Below are 24,365 nucleotides of genomic sequence, written 5' to 3'. Positions count from 1 at the left end.
ATATAAACTTCTTAGCAACTAGAAGAAGTGATGTATTCTCACTTTCACCTCCAAACAACAGTTTCTAAAATGACTTTGATTCATCCCAACACAGTTCACAGAAACATACATATTTAATTCAATTCTTCATATATTGTAGAAAAGAGTAAACATTTTTTACACATGTTTACTTGTTTTTATTCTATTTTGTTTCTTTTACTACATTTTATTCTGTGCAAGAAGGCGACTCGGTGTATTTATTATTGTTATGTTTACATGTTTTGATTATGTCGCAATGCATGTGGCTAATCTGCAGCAATATTAACCATTCTCACTCTTTTTTTCCCCTCCTTCTCTAATAATCAATGTTATCGTACAAACAGAGGCTGAAAAACGTAGAGGAGCCAATGAGGTCATCACCTCATCTCCACTATTGGCAACAGAAGTGGATCAAGACATCAGCTTCGGATACAAAGGTACTGGCCGACATGCCGTCGTTTCTTCACAATGCATAATCGAGCCGACGTTTTAAAATTTCCTCAGCAGAAAGTTTGTTTTCAGAATCCCTCATTTAAAGGTCACTTTGATTTTCTTTTTCCACACACTGACATCAGAAAATCACACACCGCATACATCTATAAGATTTGCACCTGCGTGGAACGAGTGCAGAACTTGATCAAACTTTGTGTAAGGATGGATGAGAGTGTTGACCTTAAAGTAGAGTCCTTGTTAAGGGTTAGGACATCTGCCTTGTAGAATATGAGTTTTATATTTGAGTGCTTCATCCTGATGAATGATGTTGGACACAAAATGCTCATTAAAGCATATGAATACAATAACTCTAAAAATGGTAATGCAATTTTAATGTACTGAGCAAAAACATTTTGGAGTGTTGGTTTTGTTTTTTTGTTTACATCTTTGTTGCCCCATCACGATGACATTACTTCTTCGTGGCCATTTCTTTTTCTTTTATTTTGTTGAACCTGTTTATGTAAATTCCCTCTTTTGTCTCGACAAGATGAGTCTGAAGTGCCTTGGAAAATTAGGCTGTCTCTGCAAAACTCTTTATTTGTCTTTCGAAGGATAGCATTGAACCCAGCAAGAAGTCTTTGTTGCCTTTTGCTGTCACAGACTCTGACGCTTCATAATGCCAATTCAGCTTCCCTAAAACCACAAGTGGCGCGTCCGAAGCTGCACAATTCAATCGGGTTTCCTCTTGTTTTGACATTTAATGGTAAGGGGTTTGACATGGGATGTACTGAGGTGGAACAAATGTGTTCCTGTCAGTCTAGCCCCGGTGATTTTAATCTGTGCTGACCCCTGTATGGAGGAAACATGAAACGAATATGTCTCATGTTCTTTCCTGGACACTTCAGTTGCAGTTGTGGAGCCATATTTTTAGGTACTGCTGGATTGTATTTATTAAGAGCTTCAACAAGAAGCTTTGTAGGCTTTAAAATGTTTCATATCAAACACACTTCACCATATGTTGAGCTCAAAGAGGTGCATAATTGGAAAGTGAAAGTGAAAACGATAAAAGGTTTTTAAAATGTTTTACAGGTAAAAGTCTTAAAAGCGTGGTGTTCAGAACTCTAAGTCAATGTTTTGTAGAGCTAAATTTCTTGCGATACAGCTAAAAGTGCTTGTTGCATGACTCAATCAGGTTTATAATCTAAAACCCAGATTTTTACCCATTCTTCTTTGCAAAATACACTAATTCTGGCTCAATTGGACTAGATGAAGAGCAAGTTTTGTCAACTGGGTTCAGATTATGTAAAAGCCATTCCACCTTAGCTGTGACTGTACGTTTTGGGTCATCATCCTGTTGGAAAATAAATCTCTGCCTCAGTCTAAAGTCTTTCGCTGAGTCGAACGGGCTTTCTTTTAGAAATGTCCGTAACTTTTTCCTCCTTCTCTTGATTTTACACCACTTTCCATGTCCCTACTGAAGCGGGGATGGTTTGTTTAGGGTGGTGTTTGGTGTTAGCTTTCTTGCACACATAGAGTTTTGGATGAAGGTCACAAAGTTCATAGAGGAGACACGTTTACTGTCTCCTCTCTATGAGGTAAACTGCAAACAAGACCTTCTTATGGCCTTTGTTTAATCAGCCACTCTTAGGATTTGTGGAATGTATGACTTAAGTTTGTCATGTCCACATTTTCCTACCTGAACCGATGATCTCTGCCCCTTTTCCAAAGTCACCATAAGCTTCATAGCTACTTTTTTTTAAGTAATGTTCTTCTTGCTCCACCTGTCAGTGTTGTTGGATGACCATCCCTTCGTAGCTCTTGCAGTCGTTCCGTGCCCATTTTCTTTTTTGGATGATGGACGACTTCAAAGGTTGTTCTTGGCTTTCCCTTAACTTTCTCCCTGACCTCTCTGCTGTGTTTTCTTATCTTTTCTCCCTAATGCTCCCTAGCAAACCTCTGAGGCCTTAACAGAACAACAGCGAGATTACATCTGGGTCCACTTCATCAACAATAATGACACTTGGTTGCACTGGATTTTATTTTAGGGTGTCAGAGTATAGGAAAATACAAAAATGTTTGACATCAAATTTGTATTAAAAAAAAAAAAAAATCCCACGTTTTCCTTCCAGCTATGCGCTAAACACTTTGTGCTCCATCGTGGGAACAGATGACAGACGGGATTTTGCCTCTGAAATCCCTCCAAATCTCTATTCCTGATATGACCATTGAGGTTGGTGCCAGTTCATTAAGAAGCTGAACCAAAAAAAAAAAAAAAAAACAGAAGGCACAGACATTACATCACCATCTTAGAGTGTGTTTTCAAAAGGCGAGAATTTCTTGTGATTTTGATCCAAATGCTTGGTTAACCCTTAAGCATATGCAAGGGGAGGAGCCGACAAACGAGTGAAGAAAAAGGCGAGGCGAGTCCGAGCCAAAGAGCTGCCAGACGCTGATGATGTGGAGAGTGTGCATGGAAAACAGAATCTGATTCACAAAGTGAAAATCTGACACATTCCTTCCTAATGGTAGGAATGTGTCCACACATCAGACAATCTTCGTCCAGCATCCCGACGCCAGGTACAAAGAGATGACTCCGGCCACTTTACAGAGGCGCCACATGTATAATTCATGAGCAGAACCGTAAAACGGTGACTAAGGCCAAGTTTGTTGGTGTGAGGAGATTCCAAATAATCATTTTTTTTTTTATTCCATAAACATTTTTTTTTTTTTTTTTTTTTTTTTTTTTTTTTTTTTTTTTGAGAGTTGGCTTTGTTCTTCTTGGACAAATTTCTCCCCTGGCTCAAAACCAACTGGATAGCTCCTCTGGAATGAAATAAATAAATAACCGATAGCTCCCAGGGCTTGGCACACGCTCCTTAACGATCCCTGCCATTTTATGTGCTCCGTTGCCATGAAGATGTGAATGCCTTTGTGCCCATACTTTTTTATTTTCCCCAACCATCTGTTCTGAAAAAAAAAAAAAAATAAATAAATAAAGGTTTTTCTTTGGGGTGTGGATTGTGAAAAAGGCATTTAAATTCACCAATTTACCATACTTATGCATGTTTCACCTGGACAAGCTGAGCGAATAAAATAGCCTAAGTGCGAGCTCCACATGTGGAATCGTGTCCTTTTGTTTGTGTTTATATCCCGTTGTGATGGAAAGCATTTTATCCCTTAAAATGCTCTCAAATGAGAATAATTATGTTGTTTGGGGGGATGGAGAGGCGGAGAAAAGAAAGCAGGACTTTGTTATCTTTTGCAGAACAATAATTCAATGTCATTCACAGAACTGCCAGAGTCATGGTGAGGATAACATTTGATTTAAACGAACGCAATTCGCATTGGGAACATAGGCGTGAAAAAGACATAGAGATGTGAAGAAAATAATCAAAATGGGGGAGTGGGAGGAAATATGACACAACATTTCACATATTTGTGCACTGTTGTGTTTGCTGAAAATGCAAGAACAGAACAGAACTGAAGGGGAAAAAATTGGGGGGAAAAAAAGCAAAAAGAAAAGCAAAAGTCACTTTGGAATAGAAAAAAAAAAAGTTTTACAAAGGCAGACAGAGGCTCGTGGTGTGACTGTAATGTCCCATTTTTTCTCTCTGGCTGGTTCTGCAATGTGTTGGCTTGGAGCAGAGCTGGAAGTGGTGCACAGCAGCGCACAATGAAAAGATTCAAGAATGAACTTCAGTGAAGGTTTAGTAAGAACATGGAAAAATTCAGAGGCACCGCATCTTCCTCTGTGACATGTGGCTCGCAGAACAACTGTGAACGTTCTCATTTCTTGTTTTGCCGCGCAGCGAGCATAAATGACTTTATTGGGACTCATACAGGTCCCCACACAAGGCAATACATAATTATGACATGGAACAGAAATGATGCATGGGTTTTCTAAAGTCATTGTGATGCAAAAATCCACAGCTTAGGTGGGAGGACATTATTTAGTTAGCGTGCCACAAAGCTGGCTGTTATGGAAAACTGGGAGAAAGGAAAACATAAGTTGCCACAATTCAGGAAGTTCAGTCAGATGATGCATAGATTAATACAGAGTGGGGATCACTATGAATTCATACAGAACATAAAACATAATGGTGGTAGTGTCATGCAATTGGGAATAATTTTATTGGTCTGAGTTAGTGGGAAAAATGGATTCAAAGACGGCATAAGACTCAAGTTTGAGACAGGAGCTTGTATCATAACTTTAGATTATGATAAAATACACAGAAGTTTGGCTTTATGGTGACAAAATGGTGAGATTTTTTAATTTGTACTTATCCTACTTAACATCTATCCTTTTTTCTGCATACTGCTTCCTTTTCAGATTTTATAATGATACACCTGCCATTTTTAATTTCAAGAATGCAAAAAGTAGTGGGGTACTCACTGGCAAACAAACTCTTAAAATTGCTTCAAAACATTTTACACCATTAAGTAGGCACTTGCCTGATTCCATTATTCTGGAAATCTACCTATTAAGACAAATCACAAGAGCAGTGGTTTATTTTAGCCACACACACACACAAAAAAAACCCTATACTGCAATTCCGGAAAACAACCAGTAGAGGGAGCTCTGACCTCCCCAGACAACAAAGAAATGTCTGAGCTCTCATTGCGCCTGAGATGTAGAAGTTTAACTTTAGAGTCTTATCCAGTTTATTGGAGTAAAAATGATTTTTATTTGAGCGATTATTACTTCAATGTGACATTTGGACATGATCTGTAAACTTCCATTGCATTTCGTTATAATTTGCGGACGGGTCAAGAGGTGAAGCTCTGCTGCCGGTGCTCTCTGGGCGGAACTCTCTTCCTGGCTCATTAAAAGCACTTTTGATGTCACACCTGAGCTCGTCACTTTTGCAGGCTTATAAAGACGCAGCGCACGTAGCTTTTTGATAGCGGGAGAACGTTATAAATCATTCATCAAGGTCACATTTCAACTGCAAGCTCACTTTAAAATATTTAATCATCTTTAGTTGGTAAATCTGCATTTCACACGAGGCTCCTTTTGATAATGATGGACACTGAAAACAAATGATTTAATTGGCCTCTAATTCATATTCAACACAGCAGTTTAGGTCGCTGCTTCTCAGTAAAAGAGAGGGGGAGGAGGGGAGAATCAGTCGCCATTTACGCCCTTTAACTACCTCATATCCATAAAACCTCAGTTGGAGATATTTATTTAAACTTCCTACAGCAGCCTCGGTTTAATACGAGGCGAGCTTAAAGCAAAAGCCCGGCGGAGCCTTTCCCTGTCACTGTATCCGCATGTGGTTGAATGGTGCCTGACCCACAGGAATCTCCTCGGCACAACAGAAAAGCCTCTTGAGTGGGAAGGGAAACCAGAGCAGCTCCGAGCGCAGAGACGCGCGGCGCCCTCATCCAACCAGCGCCAGACCCCGAGAATCACTAAACACCACAGAGGGGAGTTTAAAACCCGTCAAAGTGCCTGAGACCGATCCGACCCGCAACCGGTCCGTCCCAAAGCGGGGGCGTCGTCACTCGGACATCCGATCACTTGATGAAGTTATCTGCTCGTGGAAGAGAGGAATTCCCCGCGGCGCACCGGGAGCAGAGCTGAGCAAACCGGCGTGGTGCTGAGAAGGATCAGCAGCGAGGATGTCTGCGAACCATCTGAACTTTGATTCACTCTTAGGGGAGCACTTCCGAACTGTTTTGCTCTTGTGATTATTTTACTTTTTTAATTGTTATTATTATTATTATTATTTATTTTTTGCCGGAAATCGAGAACTCTCCCCTCCGTGGGCTCTGCTGAAGAAGAAGTTGATTTTGAATGACAGACTTTCGGCACACTCGGACTTGGATTAGGTACCAGAGATGCCTGCTTGTTTCACAGGAATTTACTTTCTACTGACTCTGCTGCGGATTTGTTCAGGTACGCGTCACCCTTGTTCTAAAAAACCCTGCGCTCATCTTTTGGGAGTAGAGGTTTTGCGGATGTCATGAGGATGTAGGTTGGCTGTGTGGCAGCTGTGACCCCGACCCGTGCTGATCGCTCCCTAGTTACTGAGACTGACCCATCTCTTCATGGCCATGCCCCGCACTGTCCGTCCTCATAAATACTTTGAGAAACAACTTTAGAAGAAGAAATTGCTGTGCATATCAATAGAAAACAAATAGATGCAACTGAAAAGCTAACAGCTTGAACCTGATCCCCAGATATATTATTTTATTTCTCTTAAGCAAGACTGTTTCTACCTTTGTGTATCTTTTACAGTATTTTTTTTATTTTTTTTACAATTTTTCATTAGAATATCAGTTGTAACTCACGATAAACTACCAGCCCCGTTTTCTCTCTCTCTCTCTCTTTCACACACAAAGGCAGGAATGTCAGTAACACTGGATGCAATCTGAAAGCAATAGATAACATTCTCAATTTTTGTTGGTTTGTATTTGATGCAGAATGAGACTAACTTCAGATTTTTGCATTTTGTTTTTGAGAGAAGATCAAAGGTCCGATTCATTCTTTAACTAGATTCATTCATTTCAAAATACATGACATCAGCATCCAACTTAGCATTTCAGTGGGAAACGTCTCGATTTACCCTCACCTTAAACGATTTATTCATTTGTCGCAACTATACCAAGACCTCAACAAACCTTTCTAATGTGATCAAACAATTGTTTAAGAGAGAGCAGTGGGTGTTTCACAGCTTATATGAGGGATTAGTATGGTTGGCAGCCTGGGGCGTGTTTCCTGTATGGTTTGTAGGTCTTTACTTTAACTGTGCGCCTGCCAACATTTCCTGACCCAGCACATACTATGACCTCTCAGAAAGATGCAACAGAGCATCACTGCTGTGATATGTTTGGCTTCTGGCTGATTTCCAACTCCCTGTTGTAGCAGCTTGAACAAACAGCCAACGTGCCTGTGTGGAAATTTCAGTTTCATTTTTAGGAGCTTATTATACTTTTGAGCTTTATTTGGCTTTTTCAAACATCTTACTGATACTGAAACTCAGGCTTCTTCTCTCACTAACAACTTCCACACCAGTGACTGTTGCGTCATCATTCATAAGTTCGGTGCATGGACAGATTGAAAAGTGAGTATGCCTGACGCTGTTGAAGTCGTAAGGTTACGTTTGTGTTTGTGACATTGCTTTCAAATTCAGCGGATTCCAACTTATTTATGGTTCAGTATATGCAGATTTTGCTTGTGGAACTTGACTCCAAATTGTTCGCACAAAACGCTGCTATGCAGTCACAGATGTTTTCATAAAGCATATCCGACATATTCAAAAGAAAGCGCAGCTTTTGAAGCTGAAATACCAGAAAGCACATTGCTACTTGTTATGCTATTGGTTGGCATTTGCTGAGCAACCAGTCCAGTCGTGCCATTCGTTTTCCTCGGTGCTGATTGGCTGTAACTCCAAGAGCGGCGATAAGAAAGACTTTATAAATTAGATTCAACAGTAGTGTTAAGGTTTTTTTTTACTGTGCCTTTGGTGTTCGAACAATTAAAATGGGCATTTGTGAGTGTTTTTAGAGGGCATCTTAAGTATTTGTGGATTTAAATTATTTGCAGGTGGTTGTGGTCCCTAAAACCCACAAATATTGGGAGTACACTCCAGCCTGTATTGTTTAACAACAAAAAGGTACTACATATTAAATTGTCCTGCATCCTTTAATAAGATTTCTCTGGCAGCTTCCAATAAAAATCTGTAAAGTGAGCGACTTCTTCATGAGATACACTTAGTTTACAGTTTAAACTTAATAATTCATCTGTTATATTTGGTTGTGTTGTACAAATCGAAAAGATAGACATGCACTTGTGTTAAGATCACCTTTGACTTTTATCTTGTAACATTTTACTGATGCAGCCCCCTAAATGGTTTGTGGTTTTGTCATCAGACTGTAGAAAGAGACCTGAAATAGGAAGTTAAGTGTTCACTCTTTGTGTAAAATCTGCATTATTTCTCTGCATTGCCGATAAAGCTATGGACAAGAGCTGAAAAGTGGCAAAATAGATTGCGCTTTGCACAGCATGATAGGTCAATTTTTAAACTGGATCTTCCCTGCATTTATTCCAAACTAATAAATAGAGGATTGTTGTGCTAATTGTCCTAGCAAAGCTAATTTATAATCTAATTACATTAGCAGTAAGTAGCCAAGGTCCTCTGGGGCTAATTTTGCCTTCTCGTTCACATGTTATCAGTGGAGAAGGAGGTACCAGAGGGCCTCAGAGACCGGCAGAGCACAGTCTAATTCCATCAGCGCCGTGTTCGCGGCGGCCCTGTGGGGAAACAGTTTAACTGAGACATGTGGCTCGTCTGCTGACGTCAGATGTGCACAGGTCGGGGGTTCACATGTACTCACTCATGCTGTTCTGGCGACGGGCGCTCACGACTGCAAAGGCCGCTGTGGCTCAGACTCGAGAATGCTGCACAGCATTGCCACACAGTGCTGGACCTCCGGTTACAGTGGCTCGATTGGGAGAAGCTGACCTGTTGTGTCGAATTCTTAAGCTTAACAAGGCACCCTGTGGTCCGGGTGACGGTGACAACGGCGAGCTGGATGCCGCTCCTAATGAGGAGACTGCTGACAGGACATCTTTGTGCGCCACTTTCTTTTATGTTCGGATGAATTTGTCAGAAATTCTTCTCGTTCTCCAGCGGGAAGCGCGCCGTTAATAAGCTTCGGGACATCGGCTCGTTTGTAAGGCATCTTAACGAGTGTGGATTTGTTTGCTACGTCGGATACTTTGTGTCATTCCACTCTCTGGGCATCAAGTGTAGAATCCATTCAGAGGAGGGGATGTTGGGTTTTGTTCAGATAACGACTGCCTTCAGGCTTTGAGGATTTTCCAGTTTCTCCAGCAATCTCATGAGTTGATTGGACTTTGTTTTTAGGTTTATAGACAGCCTCGGTGAAGATATGTGAAAAGAAATCAACTTTGATTACGTTGGCAGGCTACGAGAACATTGTTGAAAAACAATCAACTTCTAAATTGAACACAGTCATTCATTGGGAGAAAAAAAATCCTCAGTTAATTATTTTTAATGAAACCACCGGTGGCATAAATATTTGGTGCGCCTGTTTTAATGCCCGCTTTTCCAAAAGGAACATCTTTCCCCTTAATCATTTCACAGGGTTGGACATAAAAAGTGATGTTCAGCCATTTCTCTGTAGATCATCCAGGTCCTCCGCCTCCTTTTACTCAAAGTAAAGGTTAAATCGTATAAGAAATAACCTGTTAGTATGACTTTAAAGATAGAGTTACCAACCGTGCCAAAATATTAGTTTGAATCTACATATCTACAGTCTGATTCTGAAGAGTTGTGTCCCCTCGGACAAAAATGATGCCTTCACTGTCATCCGAAGAATTAGTAGAATCATTCATTATAAGAAAGCAAACAGCAATGCCAACTGAGCAGTGTTTAATTCAATTACTTGCTTAAGAAAATGTTGCCCACCACGAACGGCTCAAGCGGAATAACCAGAACTGTATCCCATCCTCTCAAGCCCCTGCAGATGTTGCTGGAATTGCTTGGTTCTGCCTGAGTGTGCATGAATGCATACGTAATGGTGTTAGCGTAAGCTCGTTTTTTTAATGAGTGTTTTCGGATCGCCTGCCGAAAGCTGTGATTCATGATTGCTTCCCTTGTTTACTCGCCGGTTTCCTCTGGAGCTGCGAGTGTGGTTGCTAACCTGGGGAGAATTAAGTTACTGGGAGCTCTGACAAGTGCCTGTGGGCCCGGAGTTCACAGGTCATCGCATCTTCCCAGAGACACCGGCACACATATGCACAGACACGCACACATGCACACGCGCGCATACACGCGCGCAGAGCCAAAGCGGCATTTACACGCCCCAGTCTTTCATTGCGAGAGGGATCGATTGGCATCTGCTTGCTCGACAGAGGTAGCAGGTTCCTTGCCTGAAGGAGACTCCCTAAATCTGCTCTGCTGCCCCTCAAGCCCTCTCCACACACGCCGGCTTAGTTCACATGGCTCGATTTCAGTGAAGCGCTTCAAACTTTTCCACAGACCGTCACTTTACAATCACAAACTTTGCGATTGTTATGAAAATGAAAGTTTGCGAATAGGTACAAACACGGAAAACAAAAGTACGCATTTCTAACCACGGCGTGTGAACTTGTGGACGATTAGAGCAGCAGCATTGAGAGAATAGTTAAACATTTTTCTATTTTTCTATTTTCAAATGTAAAGTTTTACTCTAAATAACTCGGTGATGAGGCAGCACTGTCCCTTCACCCTCCATGCTGCCCTCCCTGTACTTCATATCCCGTTTTCGTTGTGTGTCTTTGATATTTCGAATGATGATCGGATCGGGAATGTTTCGGTTTGGTTGCCAGGGAAGCATAAAGAAGCGATTTTTAGGGAAAGGAAACATGAATTGACTCTCGGTTTGATAGGAATAAGGGAATGTCTTTTTAAAGGTCTTGATTTTTGCACGGGGCCGAATAACGAACAGAGCCGACGAGGACTTGCCGAACTTATCAGATGAATAGTGTTGGGATTGATGATCCCAACACTTAAATGATCTAAATGTGAAGATTTCGTCAGGTAGAGCAAAACTTCTTGATTTCCTTTGATACAAATAAACAGGTAAATGAGATGAAAGATTCTGTGGCACCATTTCTAAAACCAGTCAAATGTGAAATCGCCAACACCCAAAAATTATTATTTTTTAAATATCTTAAAAAAAAAAAATAAATAAGAAAATGCAGTTTACATTTATATGTGGGCCAATACCTTGCAGCAATATTTGCTGCAAGGTATTCACAGGTCATCGCATCGTTGCCATCCAGAGATTCTACTTTCCGTGAGAGCTCCCAATGATCAGTGACATTGGATGAAGGTGGTCTGGTGACATCAGTTTTCAAGTCTTCACACAGATTTTCATTTGAATTTAGCTCTGGACTTTGACTGGGCCATTCTAACACATTGGCATTCCACATTTGTCCTGTGTGTCCCTGTAGCTTATTGCAAACTCCAAACAAGTTCGTAAAGCTCTCTCTCTCTCTCTCTCTCTCTCTCTCAACAATGGGTTTGTTGTTACGACTCGGGCAGAAAGACCAGATTTGTGACGTTCTCGTTTAATAATTACTGAGCAGATTTCTAATTAATGCTATCTATACCTGACCAGTCCCCTTAAGATGAATTTTAATCGCTAATTTTGTGACCTCTAATGACGTTTGGTTACACTGCGTTTCATTCCGTATTTTCTCCTGAGGAAAGCACACTGGACACATCTGGAAGCCACACTTGTTTTCACATTTTTATTTGTGTATATGTTCCTTCCATCAATAAAATGCACAAGTTTGCGGTTTTGACACGCTGAGCGCTGCAGAGTTATAAAATCTTTAGCTGCGCCTCTTTTTCTCTTTTTTTTTCACACCCACACACACACGCAGAAAAAGCCCTAAATAGTGAAGGAATGGCTGCACTCGTGGACAGATGGACAGCAAAACGGCCTAAGCTTAGAAATCCTTGTGGGCTTGTGGTTTTCTCTCACTTGTTTGTACTTCTTTCGCCTTTGTTTCCTGTTCTGAGGTCAGTGTCCAGCTACGTCTGTTTGCTAAGGCACTTGGGGTAATTGCTTGGTTAAATAAATCTGCTCTCTACAGTCTTGAGGTTTTATAAGCTACAGTGGCATTCTGCACTTGAATTATGTGTTTATTATGCAAATGCATCGCGTGCAATCCATTTAGCAAGCTGAAGCGTGGTTTTGCACTCCCCCCCCCATCTTGAAACAAAACATAGCTGCGCTTTTACTTCTCGACCTGTGCTGAAATGCTGCAGCCGCTGAAATGCGCTACCTCTCATCAATGAAGGATTCAAAGTAATCAGGAGAAAGAGTATTTGGAAAGCCGTAAAGGTCACGGTAACGCGACCTCGGAGATGCTTCCTGTGAGTCATCCCTCCTCTCCAGCCAGGCGGCTAATAATCAATTGAATCAATATGCCTCCAGATAGATCTTCAGCGGTCTCTCGGTGTTCATGCTCAGGCGCATCGGGAAAATAGATGTGTTCTCATACATATCAATTAGGCCCGCTTTGACTGTTAAACCTAAGATTAGTTAGAATAACAACAAAGAATGCGCGTGTGCAGCGAGAGAACACATCAGCGGCGCGCATTATCCCTTCGCCACTTCCTCGATCCTTCTCATCTTTCTCCTTCAGTTGTCTCCTTGTCACTACTGACATGGTTCAAAGAGCTTTATGTGAAGACTGCCGCATAAAGAGCCGTTTCCCATCAGAGCATCTCTCACAGAAGAGCCCAAAACATGCATAATTTGCTTTAATTAGCACATCTATTATTAGGTAGTTTTTGAAATTCTATGCAGTGGAATAGCATTAAGAAGATGAATCTGCGGCAAGGCAAGACTTGCAGGGTGGCAACGTTACATTTATAGTATTTCGACACTATTGCTTTTTACTAAAATGACAAATGCTCTTCATCCGCTGTTGCTTATATGGATATGATGGCCAGCTAACCAACTTGGCAATCATCTTACCAAGCAATCCTTGGGAAACGAGGTAAGTCAACTCTCTTGACGGGGTGTACATTTCCCGACATTCTTCTATCAACAGATGACTCGAATGAAGTCATAAATTGTGCTGCTTCTGTATCGTCCAATGATTTCATCTCATTTGAATTTATTTTTTCATTTTATTTTTGTTAATAAAATTCAGTCTGAGGCTTTAAATTTACACCTCTTGGCTCGTAGCGTTCGAGTGAGCCTTGAGCTAACGGTGCAGGCAGGTGGATCAAAGGCAAATGTGAGAGCCGTGCCCTCAGGACTGGCCTTGTGATTACAGGGATGACCATATAATATTACCTTCATTAAGCAAAGTTTGACATTGGAATGTGGACTCTCAAGGCACTTTGAGGCCTTTGACAGTAAGCCTCATTAGCAAGTGGAAGAGCATGTATAAGATGATATGCCCCGTGCACCACTCTGCTTACAGGAACGTCCCCCACAAAGTCTTCATAGATCTTAGCCAAAAATAAATAAATAAATAATCTGAAAATATATTAAAGCTTCTGCAATAATTTGTTCTTATTTTGAATTCATTTTCTGTAGTGCTTCTGTTTGCCTCTTTAAGATCAGAATGTCAGAACTCACTCTCTCCACGCCCATCAGAAAAGGCTTTTCTTTTTTTTCTTTTTTTTTTTGAAACCCCATTCAGCGGTGATCTTTGTGTCTCTGGAAAAGAAAGTGTTGAAAGTTTGATCGCACAACAAATATTAACATGTTTTAGTCATTACACAAAGACTGAAAACAAAAGTGTGTTAGGACACCCTGGCCCCTATTAGCTAGTCTTACCCCCTCAACTCACCTCTTTGTTGGAATTACTTCTTGTAGCTCTCTTCCAAGCTCTGACAGGAGCCTGAGGAAACGTCACCTGACTTTCAGCTAGATGTTGGAGGGTTTAACATCAGCCCACAGCATCTCAGTGAAATCAAGAGTCAGGCTTTAGCTCAGCCCAGGATTTTCCATTTCTAAATCCTCAGGCAGACCTTGATGGATCGACACGTTTGGGTTGCTGTAATTTTGCAGGATCCAGGTCAGCTTCATGTTTATGGTTTTTAACAATAGCGTCACATTTTTCTTAAGCTCGGTTGCATGGTAGGCTTTTACTTTTTATTTATTTTTTCACGTTGGAGTCTATGATTGTGAATTGGCTTCAGCAAAGCAACCTCACACCACGATACTTCTAACTCTATGCTTGGCACCTGATAGGAGATTCCATTCCCATAACTACATGGTTTATGCCAAATTCAAAGTTTTCGTCCTTACGTACGTCAGATGAAAATTAAACTTGTGCAGTCTCTTTCTGACTCTCGAAGCATGTGTTTGCAGACTTTTTTTCAACTGCAGCAAGAGCCTGCTGTAGGTACCTCGTTGTAATTTTTGAGTTTATGGAGACTTCCAAAGGTTAAGTTTGACCAGATGTGGTTACTTTGGCAGCTGGAGACTGTTTTCCTTAAGGTGGAATCGCCGGTCACAAATTATTTTAAAAACAAGTTAATAAAAATCCATATTGTACTTCAGGGCATAAAAACAAACAATTTCCTGGAGGCCACTCTTCAGAGGTATGTTTAATTTATTAAATATATAAAAATCGGAGTTTTTCGTATATTTTCAGCTAACAAAAATATTTAAACAAATCTAGCAGCACAAGTGAATATTAGTCCATTCGTTTCTTTTATAGCCTTTTGGAAGGTCTTTATTCTCTTTTATGGATCACACATGCAAAATCACTTTCAGTGGAAAAAAAACAAAAATTGATTTTAATAGATATTCAAATAAGATATCTTCACTGCTTTGCCCTCACCTTCACAAGGTTACCATGGGTGCAGCTGAGTGAACATGCATGTCACAGACAATGCCAGGATCGTTTATGTCACAAGTCAAAAGCAGCTTCTGATTTCTGCAGACACTTACAGAGATGGATGACTGTGTCTCAAATCATCCAGACGCTTACTGACGTGCAATAATTGATTTTGATGAATATATGATAGGTACAAAGTCTTATTGAGAGAAACAAAAAAACAATACAATAGAATTCTAAATAATTTCATTTACTGTCGTTGGACCTGTGCGGTCATCATTTAACCTCATTATTCAATCAGATTGCCGTCCCAACAGCTCAGTAGTGTCCATGGAAACGACATTGAACCCTCACCCCAACACAATTCCTTACAAATTATTTATCCATTTACCTTTACTAAATCATCTTACTTTACAGCCACACATTTCATTGCATTTTCCCCCTCATGCTTTATGTGATAGACCAGTACAAAGTTGTAAGAATTGTTGTGTAAAATAGCACAGGGTTTTCAAAAGTCTCTCATCCATTTGTATTCCGCTCGTAGCCACCCCGACCCCCAAGTCAATACTTTAAACTTCACAATTTACTTACTGATTTTATTTACTTTACTTACTTGGCTGGTGCAAATGGAAAATTGATGTCTGTAGGGAGGTTCAATTACTGGGAAGGTTCAAGTAATTTCAGAAGGTTCAGATGTGGTGAGACCCTCTTCAGGGGTGTGTGGGGCTTTTATTCAGGAGTCTTCCATGCTAACATATGACATAAATTGCCTGTCCAAGTTCAAGTCCTAATTAAGGCAGTCAGATTTCCCTTTTCCCTCTGTAATTTCCCAAATATAGCCTGTCAAAGTATTATGAACTGATATGCTCCACATGTACATGCCTTAAAGACTCTAGTGGCTACAGTCTGCTTGCACAGATTTATCAGAGATCGTAAGCATCAGTGTTTCAAGAATAAATTCTATTTTACATTTAAAAATATGGTTGAATTGAATATTATTTATTCACACTCACACTATCAGTTATATCTGTTGTAGTGAGCATAGTTTTTGACTATAGGGTAAACGTTTTTTCCCCTTTTTTAATCACATTGAAAGGTTTCAGATCATCAAACAAATTTGAATGCTAAACAAGATATGGCTCAAAAGCTGAAAAACATTTTAAAAAATTGCAGGTTTAAGCTCTATTAGGATGCTGTGGCATATGCTGAAATGGACAATTTACACTTAAAAGAAACTTCCAGTATGGCTGAATTATAACAATTCTGCAGAGGACAGCGGGAAGCAGTTATTACAACCAGTTAAGTCTTAATTACTTAACATTTGCAGCTACAGTAAGTTTTTCACATACAGCCAGGTAAATCTGAATAGTTTTTCAGCCTTGAGAAATAAAATCGACACTGAAAAAAATGGAATTTGCGTCAAAAAAAGAGAGATCAAATCTGAAAATAGGGCATGTACTTTTTCAATGCTCTGTATAGCATTAAATTCAATTATTCATTTGTGTTATATAAAATGGCTGAGAATGCTCCAATATATTGCAACAAAATATTATGAAAATTCACTATGAGTTGAGTTACATGTAAGATATGCATTAGTTATAAAAACATGCTGAACAAAAAATTTGAGATCTTTCTGATTTTGTATTTCATTTTCACACATTATCTCCACAGGCATTCTTAATGTTCCCATTTTATTCCTCCCAATAGCCTAAAAGAGGCAAGCATGCATTTTCCTTTTTCTTATATGAATCACAGGGTGCACCTGCCCAGCAGAATGAACTTGCAGGCTCTTTGGATGGCTTGTTTCTCAAATCTGACAACAGTTGAGACTTTTACATCTGGTCCTCAACCATGAAAAAATAGTATAGATGAATATATTTATGTAAAAGCTCGTAACACAGACACTGGGGTGAATGTAGTGGCAGCTTACCGCTTCTTGTTTGCGAGGCTCGCAGCATATTTGAAGTACCAGAACAGGTGATCAGATTTATTTTTGTGGAACCAAATTCTAAGCTGCTGATTATTTACAGGTCTGCTTGTTTACAGTGATGGGCTAATTTGCATGTCTCCTGGCAGACTGCTTCAGTCATTATTGAAATGAGCCGGTTGCTCCTGTGCTACCAGAACCGAGCAGCTTTAGGTCATCACCCGCAGCAGCGGACACTCCCACAGGTGTTATTTAGGATCTGCAAACAGATGCTAATTTGCAGAGCTTGATAAATCTGCCTCTGCCTATCAACAGGCTTCTCTTTTTTTATATATATTCATTATTTTTATCTGTCAGTTTGGTGCTCAAGTTGAAGTCTCTCTCTCTCTCTTCTCTAAGTGGGTCTCATTTATTAAAATATACGACATCTGAGTGCAGAGATGATCATAGGGCAGTTTTCAAGTTAAATTTCTGAAACCGTGCAAACACCGCTCAACAATCCTCGTTTACATACCATGGGTAAAAAAGAGACACATTTCTCCATATTTTTCATTTATTTTTAAGCCTTCCTGAGTGGTCATTAATATTTATGTTATGAGCAGAGGTGACATCACGCCACGTGTGAAAAAGCAGTTACTGTAAACCAGCTTTACTACCAAAACAAACTGATTATAAAGCTTGAAACTGCCTTTTAACATAGTAAATTAGCTTTAGCATGGTTAGCAGAGCTAGCTTTACAAAAACAGCAATCTCCATATTTATTCCTGAGGCAATGTAGGCCCTTACCATAACTTAGTGACTTTCAAAAGGGTTACTATATTCACAAATCCACCGTGTGGTTTGGGAGACACAGGTTAAAAACGAAAAGCAAAAATAAAAATGAACAGCTTTCTTGTTCTGTTAGACTTCCTGTTGTTTAAAACTAGAATCAGCCGCCAAGCTATCTTGACATTTTCGTGGGAAATGCAGTTTCCAGTTTTAGTAGTATCATGCTTCTCACGCGAATCACATGTAACATATCCTTCTTTATCTTTTTAAAGTTCACCACTGCCACCTTATATCTCCAAAAATGTAACTTTTGTTTTTGCTTCTAAATGTAAATTTACACTGTTTAGTCAAATTCTCATCCTATTTTCATACCTTTTCAATAGATTTTTAGCAACAGAGGTATAAAAAGATGTAATGGGTGAGCTATGCTGTTGATTAACAACTAACATGTGAAAAAGAAACACATTTTATAAAATACTTCTTTTTAAAGGTAAACTAAATATGATCGTAGTAAAATGAAAGAACATCTATTAGGTTCTGCATTCTTTCTACTTAAGGTCTTTGCCGCTTTCATAATTTGACATAAACCTGTGACTGGCTTTTTAACGACTAAATACATGTGGCCAAAATCAATAAATGCAAAAGTAACTTTGCAACATTTATCGAATAACAAACCGCCGCTTGGCAAATTCAGTATCTGTTCTTTTTCTGTGAAGTTTCAGCGCCAAGCTCTGCCTGAGCCATAATCAATGCCGTGTACAACCACTTTTCTTTTCGTTGAACGTTTAATGGAGTGAAAATAAACCCCTTGGATTGTCTGCTGGCCTTTCCAGGGCACTTGTGCTCTCAGGTTCTTCTCATCACAAATAGAGGAGGTAAGCTTCAGACTATCACCCACCTCAGGTCATTCGCTCACCGCGCCAAAGTGATATAACGCACAGCATATGGCAGATGGGGATTATTCTTCGCAAGAATATTTCACTGTTAGAAATAAAATGGGATTAGCCATAAAAGGCATGGGCATGTTTTTGTAATACGCTGAGCACGCCGCCTTTTAGTTCACTGTACTGAGCTAAAAACATTTTCAAGATTTGCAATGAAATATTCTTCAATTCATAAAAAACTGGAGTGATAATAGCTGAAGGGTCCAATATGTTTGGTCCTCACTTTCTGTCACAGACAGCTTGATGGATTTGCTCTCTGGTTAAAGTGTCCCGATGACCTACTTGGCTCAGATGTTTATCATGCACCAGCAATGTTCCGGTTCGAGAGCACCCCGGGGACTTCTCGCTTGTTACCTTTCCAGTGAGCATTTAACAGATGGCCAACTATTTTTTTTTTCTCATGGCATTGTAAAAAAAAAAAAGAAAAAATCTGTTAGAACAAATGTGCTATTTAATTCAGAGACTAAGTCAATTATTCAGACTTCTACTCAGTAATAGTAAGTAACTTCTGGCCATCAAATCTGACGTTCCATAATTCGGTATTACTTCTGCATACGACAAGACCAATAATCAATAGTCGCTTCTACGTCTGGTGAAATCAGTTGCCGAGCCTGTGGCTAAGCTTATAAGCATATTTCTTGGAGTTTACATTTCCCCGTAGCCTCATATCTTGCCCTAAACATCTGGGTGCTGCAGTCGGGAGGTGTTATCATGCACATGACCTTGGCTCGCCTCCCCAAAGACTTGCCTCATTTTGCTGCATTGTGCTGCTGGAAGGGCAGCGGGCAGAATGGACTGCCTTACAGTATGGTCTAGTAGTGTAACTAGAGTTATTCATAACTCGGGATTGGAAACACATGTTCAAACTCGGCTTAATGACCAAAATACAAGCGAAAGCGTGATTTCAGACACCTCGCTCCGGCCCTGAGACACTCGCATTCCTTCCCCCGCATTCTTGACTGAATGACAGTGTTCTATGTTTCCACCTAATTGCAGTTTATTACAGCTTGAGAAAGAATGCGTGGTATTTATTGGTTCATTGTATTTCATGTTACAAATGAGTAAGTGTGTATATTTAGAGCACGTGTCTGCAGGAAATGAGAAAGAGAAATGGTTGACATTTAGTTAAATTGGCTTATTTGTTTTGCAATGTTATGAGATGTTTAGGAAGATGGATGTTACCTTCAAATGTAATGAACAAAATCAGGCAGCGAGGGTTCTGGTCCTGGAAATAACTTTGAACCTTTGAAAGTCACGTGTATAAAAGTTTAAAAAGAGGGTAACGTCCTCAAAGGAGCATTTTTTAAATGTATTTCTTTATTTTTTCTGGCTGTAGCTTCTGATTTATGCTTCATGACATCGATAAAGGCTATGTTTTGCGAAAGCTGTGAGCCTAATACACCCCAATAAAATCCATTTTTGTACATATTTGTTTGTGATCTTTAAGTACCAAAAATACGGAGCGCTGTGTGGCTCAATAGGTAGAGCTGGAGCACTGAATGCAAAGACTGTTGTTCTCAATGTCCTGGATTTGATTCCAGGTCTGTGACTGTTTGCTGCATCCCTTCCTCTTCTCTCTTCACTCTTGTTCCTGTCAAATTGCTGCTCAATCAGAACCACAAGTGCCAAAAAACAAAAAGCTCAAAGTGCTCAGTTCCAAAAGCAATGAAAAAGCCCCTAATACTTTTTAAATTACTAGTGTTGCAACAAGTTATTTTCTCAGTAAAAGAAAAAAAAAGAAGAAAAATAGTAAAACTGACAGACAAGATACTGACTGTTGTGAGCCCTTTGAGAAATACGACAGTCTGTTAGCTATTAATGACACAGAAGATGGCATCTGGTTTTAAGCTTTCTCGCTGCTTTAAATTAAAAAGCAATTTACATTTTTTTGGAATCACGCAATTTGTATTTCCAATCCTAATTTCTGATCCAACCAGAACTGAGTAGTTCTGCACAAAAGCGACCGTGCAATACTCTGTATCAAATTCGCAAGACATCTGCTATATAATGTGAATGTTGTTTTGATATTAGAACTGCAGTAGATGAAGACAAGCATGAAAATCAGAAGGAGACGAATAGTCAGACCTACAATGGAACATTCTGCGCCTCTGTGGGAAACAGTTTCTTAGATTTCCCAAAATGTTGTGACTTGTCGTTTTCACAAGCCAGGCGTTGCGTACGGTTTAGTGAGCTGTGTGTGTTTTCACACTCCTAAGTGTATGTCATCAAATTGGCTTATGATATTTAAATTTAAATCTAATGTGTGACATGTTACAGCTTTCTAATTTTTTTTATTCACTTTCTTAGAAGGAAGACACAATTTGCATCAGCTGTTTAGTACCTGAGATTGAATCACAGGGAAAGTGATTTAAGTGTAGAGGAACTCAAATAAATAAAATGTTTGGTATTATAGCTACAAATGATAATATCCATTGAGATTGACTTTTTTTTTATGTTGCACATCACCAGGGCTGTACAAGTTTCTTTTTACATTAAAAGAAAATCTTTTATATTTCATCAGGATGTTTAGCTTAGGCAGAGTCCTCCTCATCATCATCACCAGGCTGAAGATCCACTCTAAACAATTTTGCTTGCATAACTTAAGAGTTGTCTCGCAAAGACACCTTCAAATAGTTTTTGTCAAACTAATAACAAACATACTAATGCCAGAAGAACATACTTGCACATTTTCAAAGGGAGCGAGATAAGTGTAGATTAAAAAAAATATATATAGTTTAGCCATTTGTCTGAACACAAGATGTCACAAAGTGCCAGATGTGAGGAAGTGTGGTGAAGCCCAAAGATCTTACGTAACTACTAACAAAATCTGAAAACTCTCCACTTTGGGTCTTAGGGATTTATTGTTGTTAGTCATAATGATAACGATAAATGGAAATTCTGTCAGCATACAGACAGTATATTATTCAGACAGGTTATTCTTAAAAACACCCATTTAAAGTCTTATTTATTTATTTTTTTGAGTTAGAGTTTTTCTAAAGTGGATGACCAAAATCATAAAAAAGAGTCAGTGGTGTGAAAATGTTTTTGTTCCGGTGCCTGTCTCTCTCTTGCACCAACACTTTTTGATGTCGTTGGGTTCAGTTGTTTTTACATGTCACTGGTGTCTCTGAAATGCTCTTTCAGCTCAAATCTCTCATGTGTCATTTTTTCTTCTCTCGTTATCCTCCGTGGACGGTCATTTGTTCCGGCGTGGTGCAACTCGACTTACAAAACCACAGCTGTAACCACCGGAGCTTCTGGAAATCTCTGCTTGCTATTAAAAGTTTGGACTTTGATCAACGATGTAACCCTTGGGTCTCAAAGAAGAACGACTAAATGACCTTTGCGGCTTGAAAAAGAAAAAAAAGGGTTGCTTTAACAAGACGTTCTATTTATTGCTCTTCCCTAAGCCGCACAGAAAATCTCCATTCCTTTATTAGCTGATTCAGGCCCCTGCTTCTCGAAAAAAAAAAACCCGGCGCTTACACTAAGGCATACGATCTCTCAAAGCATAGCCGGTTGAAATCTAACCACCGCTGCGGCTCTCGTCGTCTCAACAAAGCAGTCTGATTGTGTCAGTCAGCTTTTAGCAGCATCAAAGGGTGACAATATGTCTGGAGCATTCTAGCTTCATAAATGTCACCAACTGCTTTTCAATGACTGTCTTGTTTGGATAAACCACAAAGAGACAATTATGCGCGTTCTTTGAGAATTGCATCTATGAATCTGAGCAGATTTCTGAAACCCGGCTCTTCGTCTGTGCGTTCAGATCAATGCGAGTGTGTGTGTGTGTCTTCCACAAAGGAGGTTAATGAGACAGTGAAGTGAAATTCTGTTTCTGAATGTGTCTTTGGTTTGAATCTAGGCCGTCACATTGGTTGTCTTCAATGCGTTCTAAATATTATGTTTTAAATTTCACCTGGGTGGGCCCGTGTACGACCACCAGGACTGAGGAAAATTGCATTTGCAGTGTGTTATTATACTGAGTGGGGTGATCATTTGTTTTTTTCCAAAAGCTGCCTTCTTCCTCTTCCTTTAATGCATGCCCTTATACTTTCTTTTCTGCGTTCCACTTTTACGGTTTGAATACCTAGACTCAAAGGAATGCATGTCTGTAATTTATTTTTACTCCTGTCTCATGCAGTTTTATTGTATTTGTTGATCATATCGAAAATAGGCGTGAGCTTGTATGGCAGAGGCGAGTGCAAGATTTACAAACCTCCCTGAATACTTGACATTTATGTGTCTAAAAATAGAATGATATTGAGAAACCAGCCGCTGATTACAGTTGGCTGTTGTCTAACTTGGTTCTGACTGTTGACCAGACAACCGGAAGCTAAAACGTTCAATCTTTTTATGATCAGTGAATGCACCGTAAGCGTTACTAGATAATTCTGACAAAGGCACTTCTCTGTGTGAACACTGTCACTGAGTGAAGCAGGTTCAAAGTTAATATTGTATTTTGTACAGCATAACACATGTTATGTTCATAAATTGGGGGAGGAAGAGAGCAATACTATAAATGGATAATAAGAAGGTTGATTGGGGTACACAAAAGATGGCTGGTTTTATCCTTAAGATCTTGTAACCTCTGTTGGTAGCAGAACATGGATTTGAAAATGTTTTCTTTTTAGCCAAAAAGTAAGAATCTACTTAATATATATACAGAGACTACTTTTTGTTGCTCTTTTCACACAGTGGCATTCATCTTAGTGATTATTAATTCTGGACTACACATAGGAGGAAGGCAGGAAAAAATATATTTTTATGCTTTTCTTGCATCTGTTGATGTTCTAGTTCTTAAAACGGAATCAGCATTTATTAAAACGGGTGTAGGCAAGTCAAAGCTTTGCAAAAATGTATAAGTCGCATATATCAGCCACTAAATCAGTGCATCACTACATAAAACCTTTGGTTATTGCAACTGCATATGCGCAATCACATTGAATATAACAATGATGAATTGTGGTATTTGTGTAGGAGCATCCAGTTTTGTTATGAAAAACTGAAATGAAGCTCATTATTCTCCAATTCGCCACATAAAAATAGTTTTCTTCATACTTTACTTGGTTTTATGAAGACAAAAGATTTTGCTAAGCTCCTTTCTCGCTGTCTTTTTCCAACCCACCCCGTCGGTTCCACAAAACAACAGAACTGCATCAAACTGAAAAAAAATAAACAAAAAAAACTGAGACTTGTTCTGTTGTTGCAAATGTGCAACAAATTGCCTTTGGTTTGGAAGCATGTACCTCACTGTGCACCTGTGTGCATGTTTTTGCATACTGATTTCATGCTGGCTGCTGGCCCTTTGCAGATAAAGCCTGGTCTTTTGGGGGCCCACTTGTGGCAGACTGATATTGCCTCTCAGTAATGCCAAGGAGCTTAGGGACGTGTGCGGACCCCCAGGCGTCAGTCCAACACAATTAAGAACAAGGAAAGCAGCATGTGTGCTGTAAACAGGGACCAAAGGCCATAGTCTCTGTCTTGTTTGTATTGTTCTGATACCTCTTTACTCGTCTAGACAGTGTGGAGAATTGTTCTGATATTAAATATTTACACTTCTTCCCTGCAGCTCTGTGGGCAATATTGACTGTCCTTGCTTTACTTTGGTGTCCAGAAAGGAGTTTTAATTTTCTTGAGGTATTTTAAAGTTATCTTGTACACCTATGTGATAGGGTTCCTCGTTTTCTCCTTTGTCACTAAGCTAATATCACCTACAGTGTGCAGAGTAGTTATCAATTCTACCTGGCGAATATTTACTTTAAGAATTAATACGAGTACCTGTAATTTTGCAGGTATCTGTATAGAAAACAGCAAGTTTACATTTTTTTCCCAAAATTATGTTATGTGCGTTACATTGCTATATTCGTGGGAGCTATACCTGAGACCCCCTCTAAAAACACAAAATTGCTTTTTTAATAGTTCAAACCATATATATATATATATA

General features: G+C 39.6%; 1 protein-coding gene across 3 annotated transcripts in view; it reads left to right on the top strand.

Annotated features, from left to right (window-relative positions):
- Positions 1-24,365, top strand: part of LOC103133928 (roundabout homolog 1-like) — a 98,272-nt gene that overhangs the window by 7,354 nt on the left and 66,553 nt on the right. For 2 of the 3 annotated variants that reach the window (XM_016668306.1, XM_016668305.1), the window contains exon 3: positions 363-455. In XM_016668306.1, coding sequence (XP_016523792.1) covers positions 363-455 — 93 coding nt within the window. Of the gene's footprint in view, positions 1-362; positions 456-5,614; positions 6,353-24,365 lie in introns of those variants that run through there. The other variant, XM_016668307.1, reaches the window with a different exon arrangement.

This window comes from Poecilia formosa, unplaced genomic scaffold (genome assembly GCF_000485575.1).
Source record: "Poecilia formosa unplaced genomic scaffold, Poecilia_formosa-5.1.2 Scaffold14, whole genome shotgun sequence".
In the NCBI taxonomy this organism is placed as follows: domain Eukaryota; kingdom Metazoa; phylum Chordata; class Actinopteri; order Cyprinodontiformes; family Poeciliidae; genus Poecilia; species Poecilia formosa.
The sequence above is the reverse complement of the archived record's forward strand: the minus strand, read 5'-3'. Positions and strand labels throughout refer to the sequence as shown.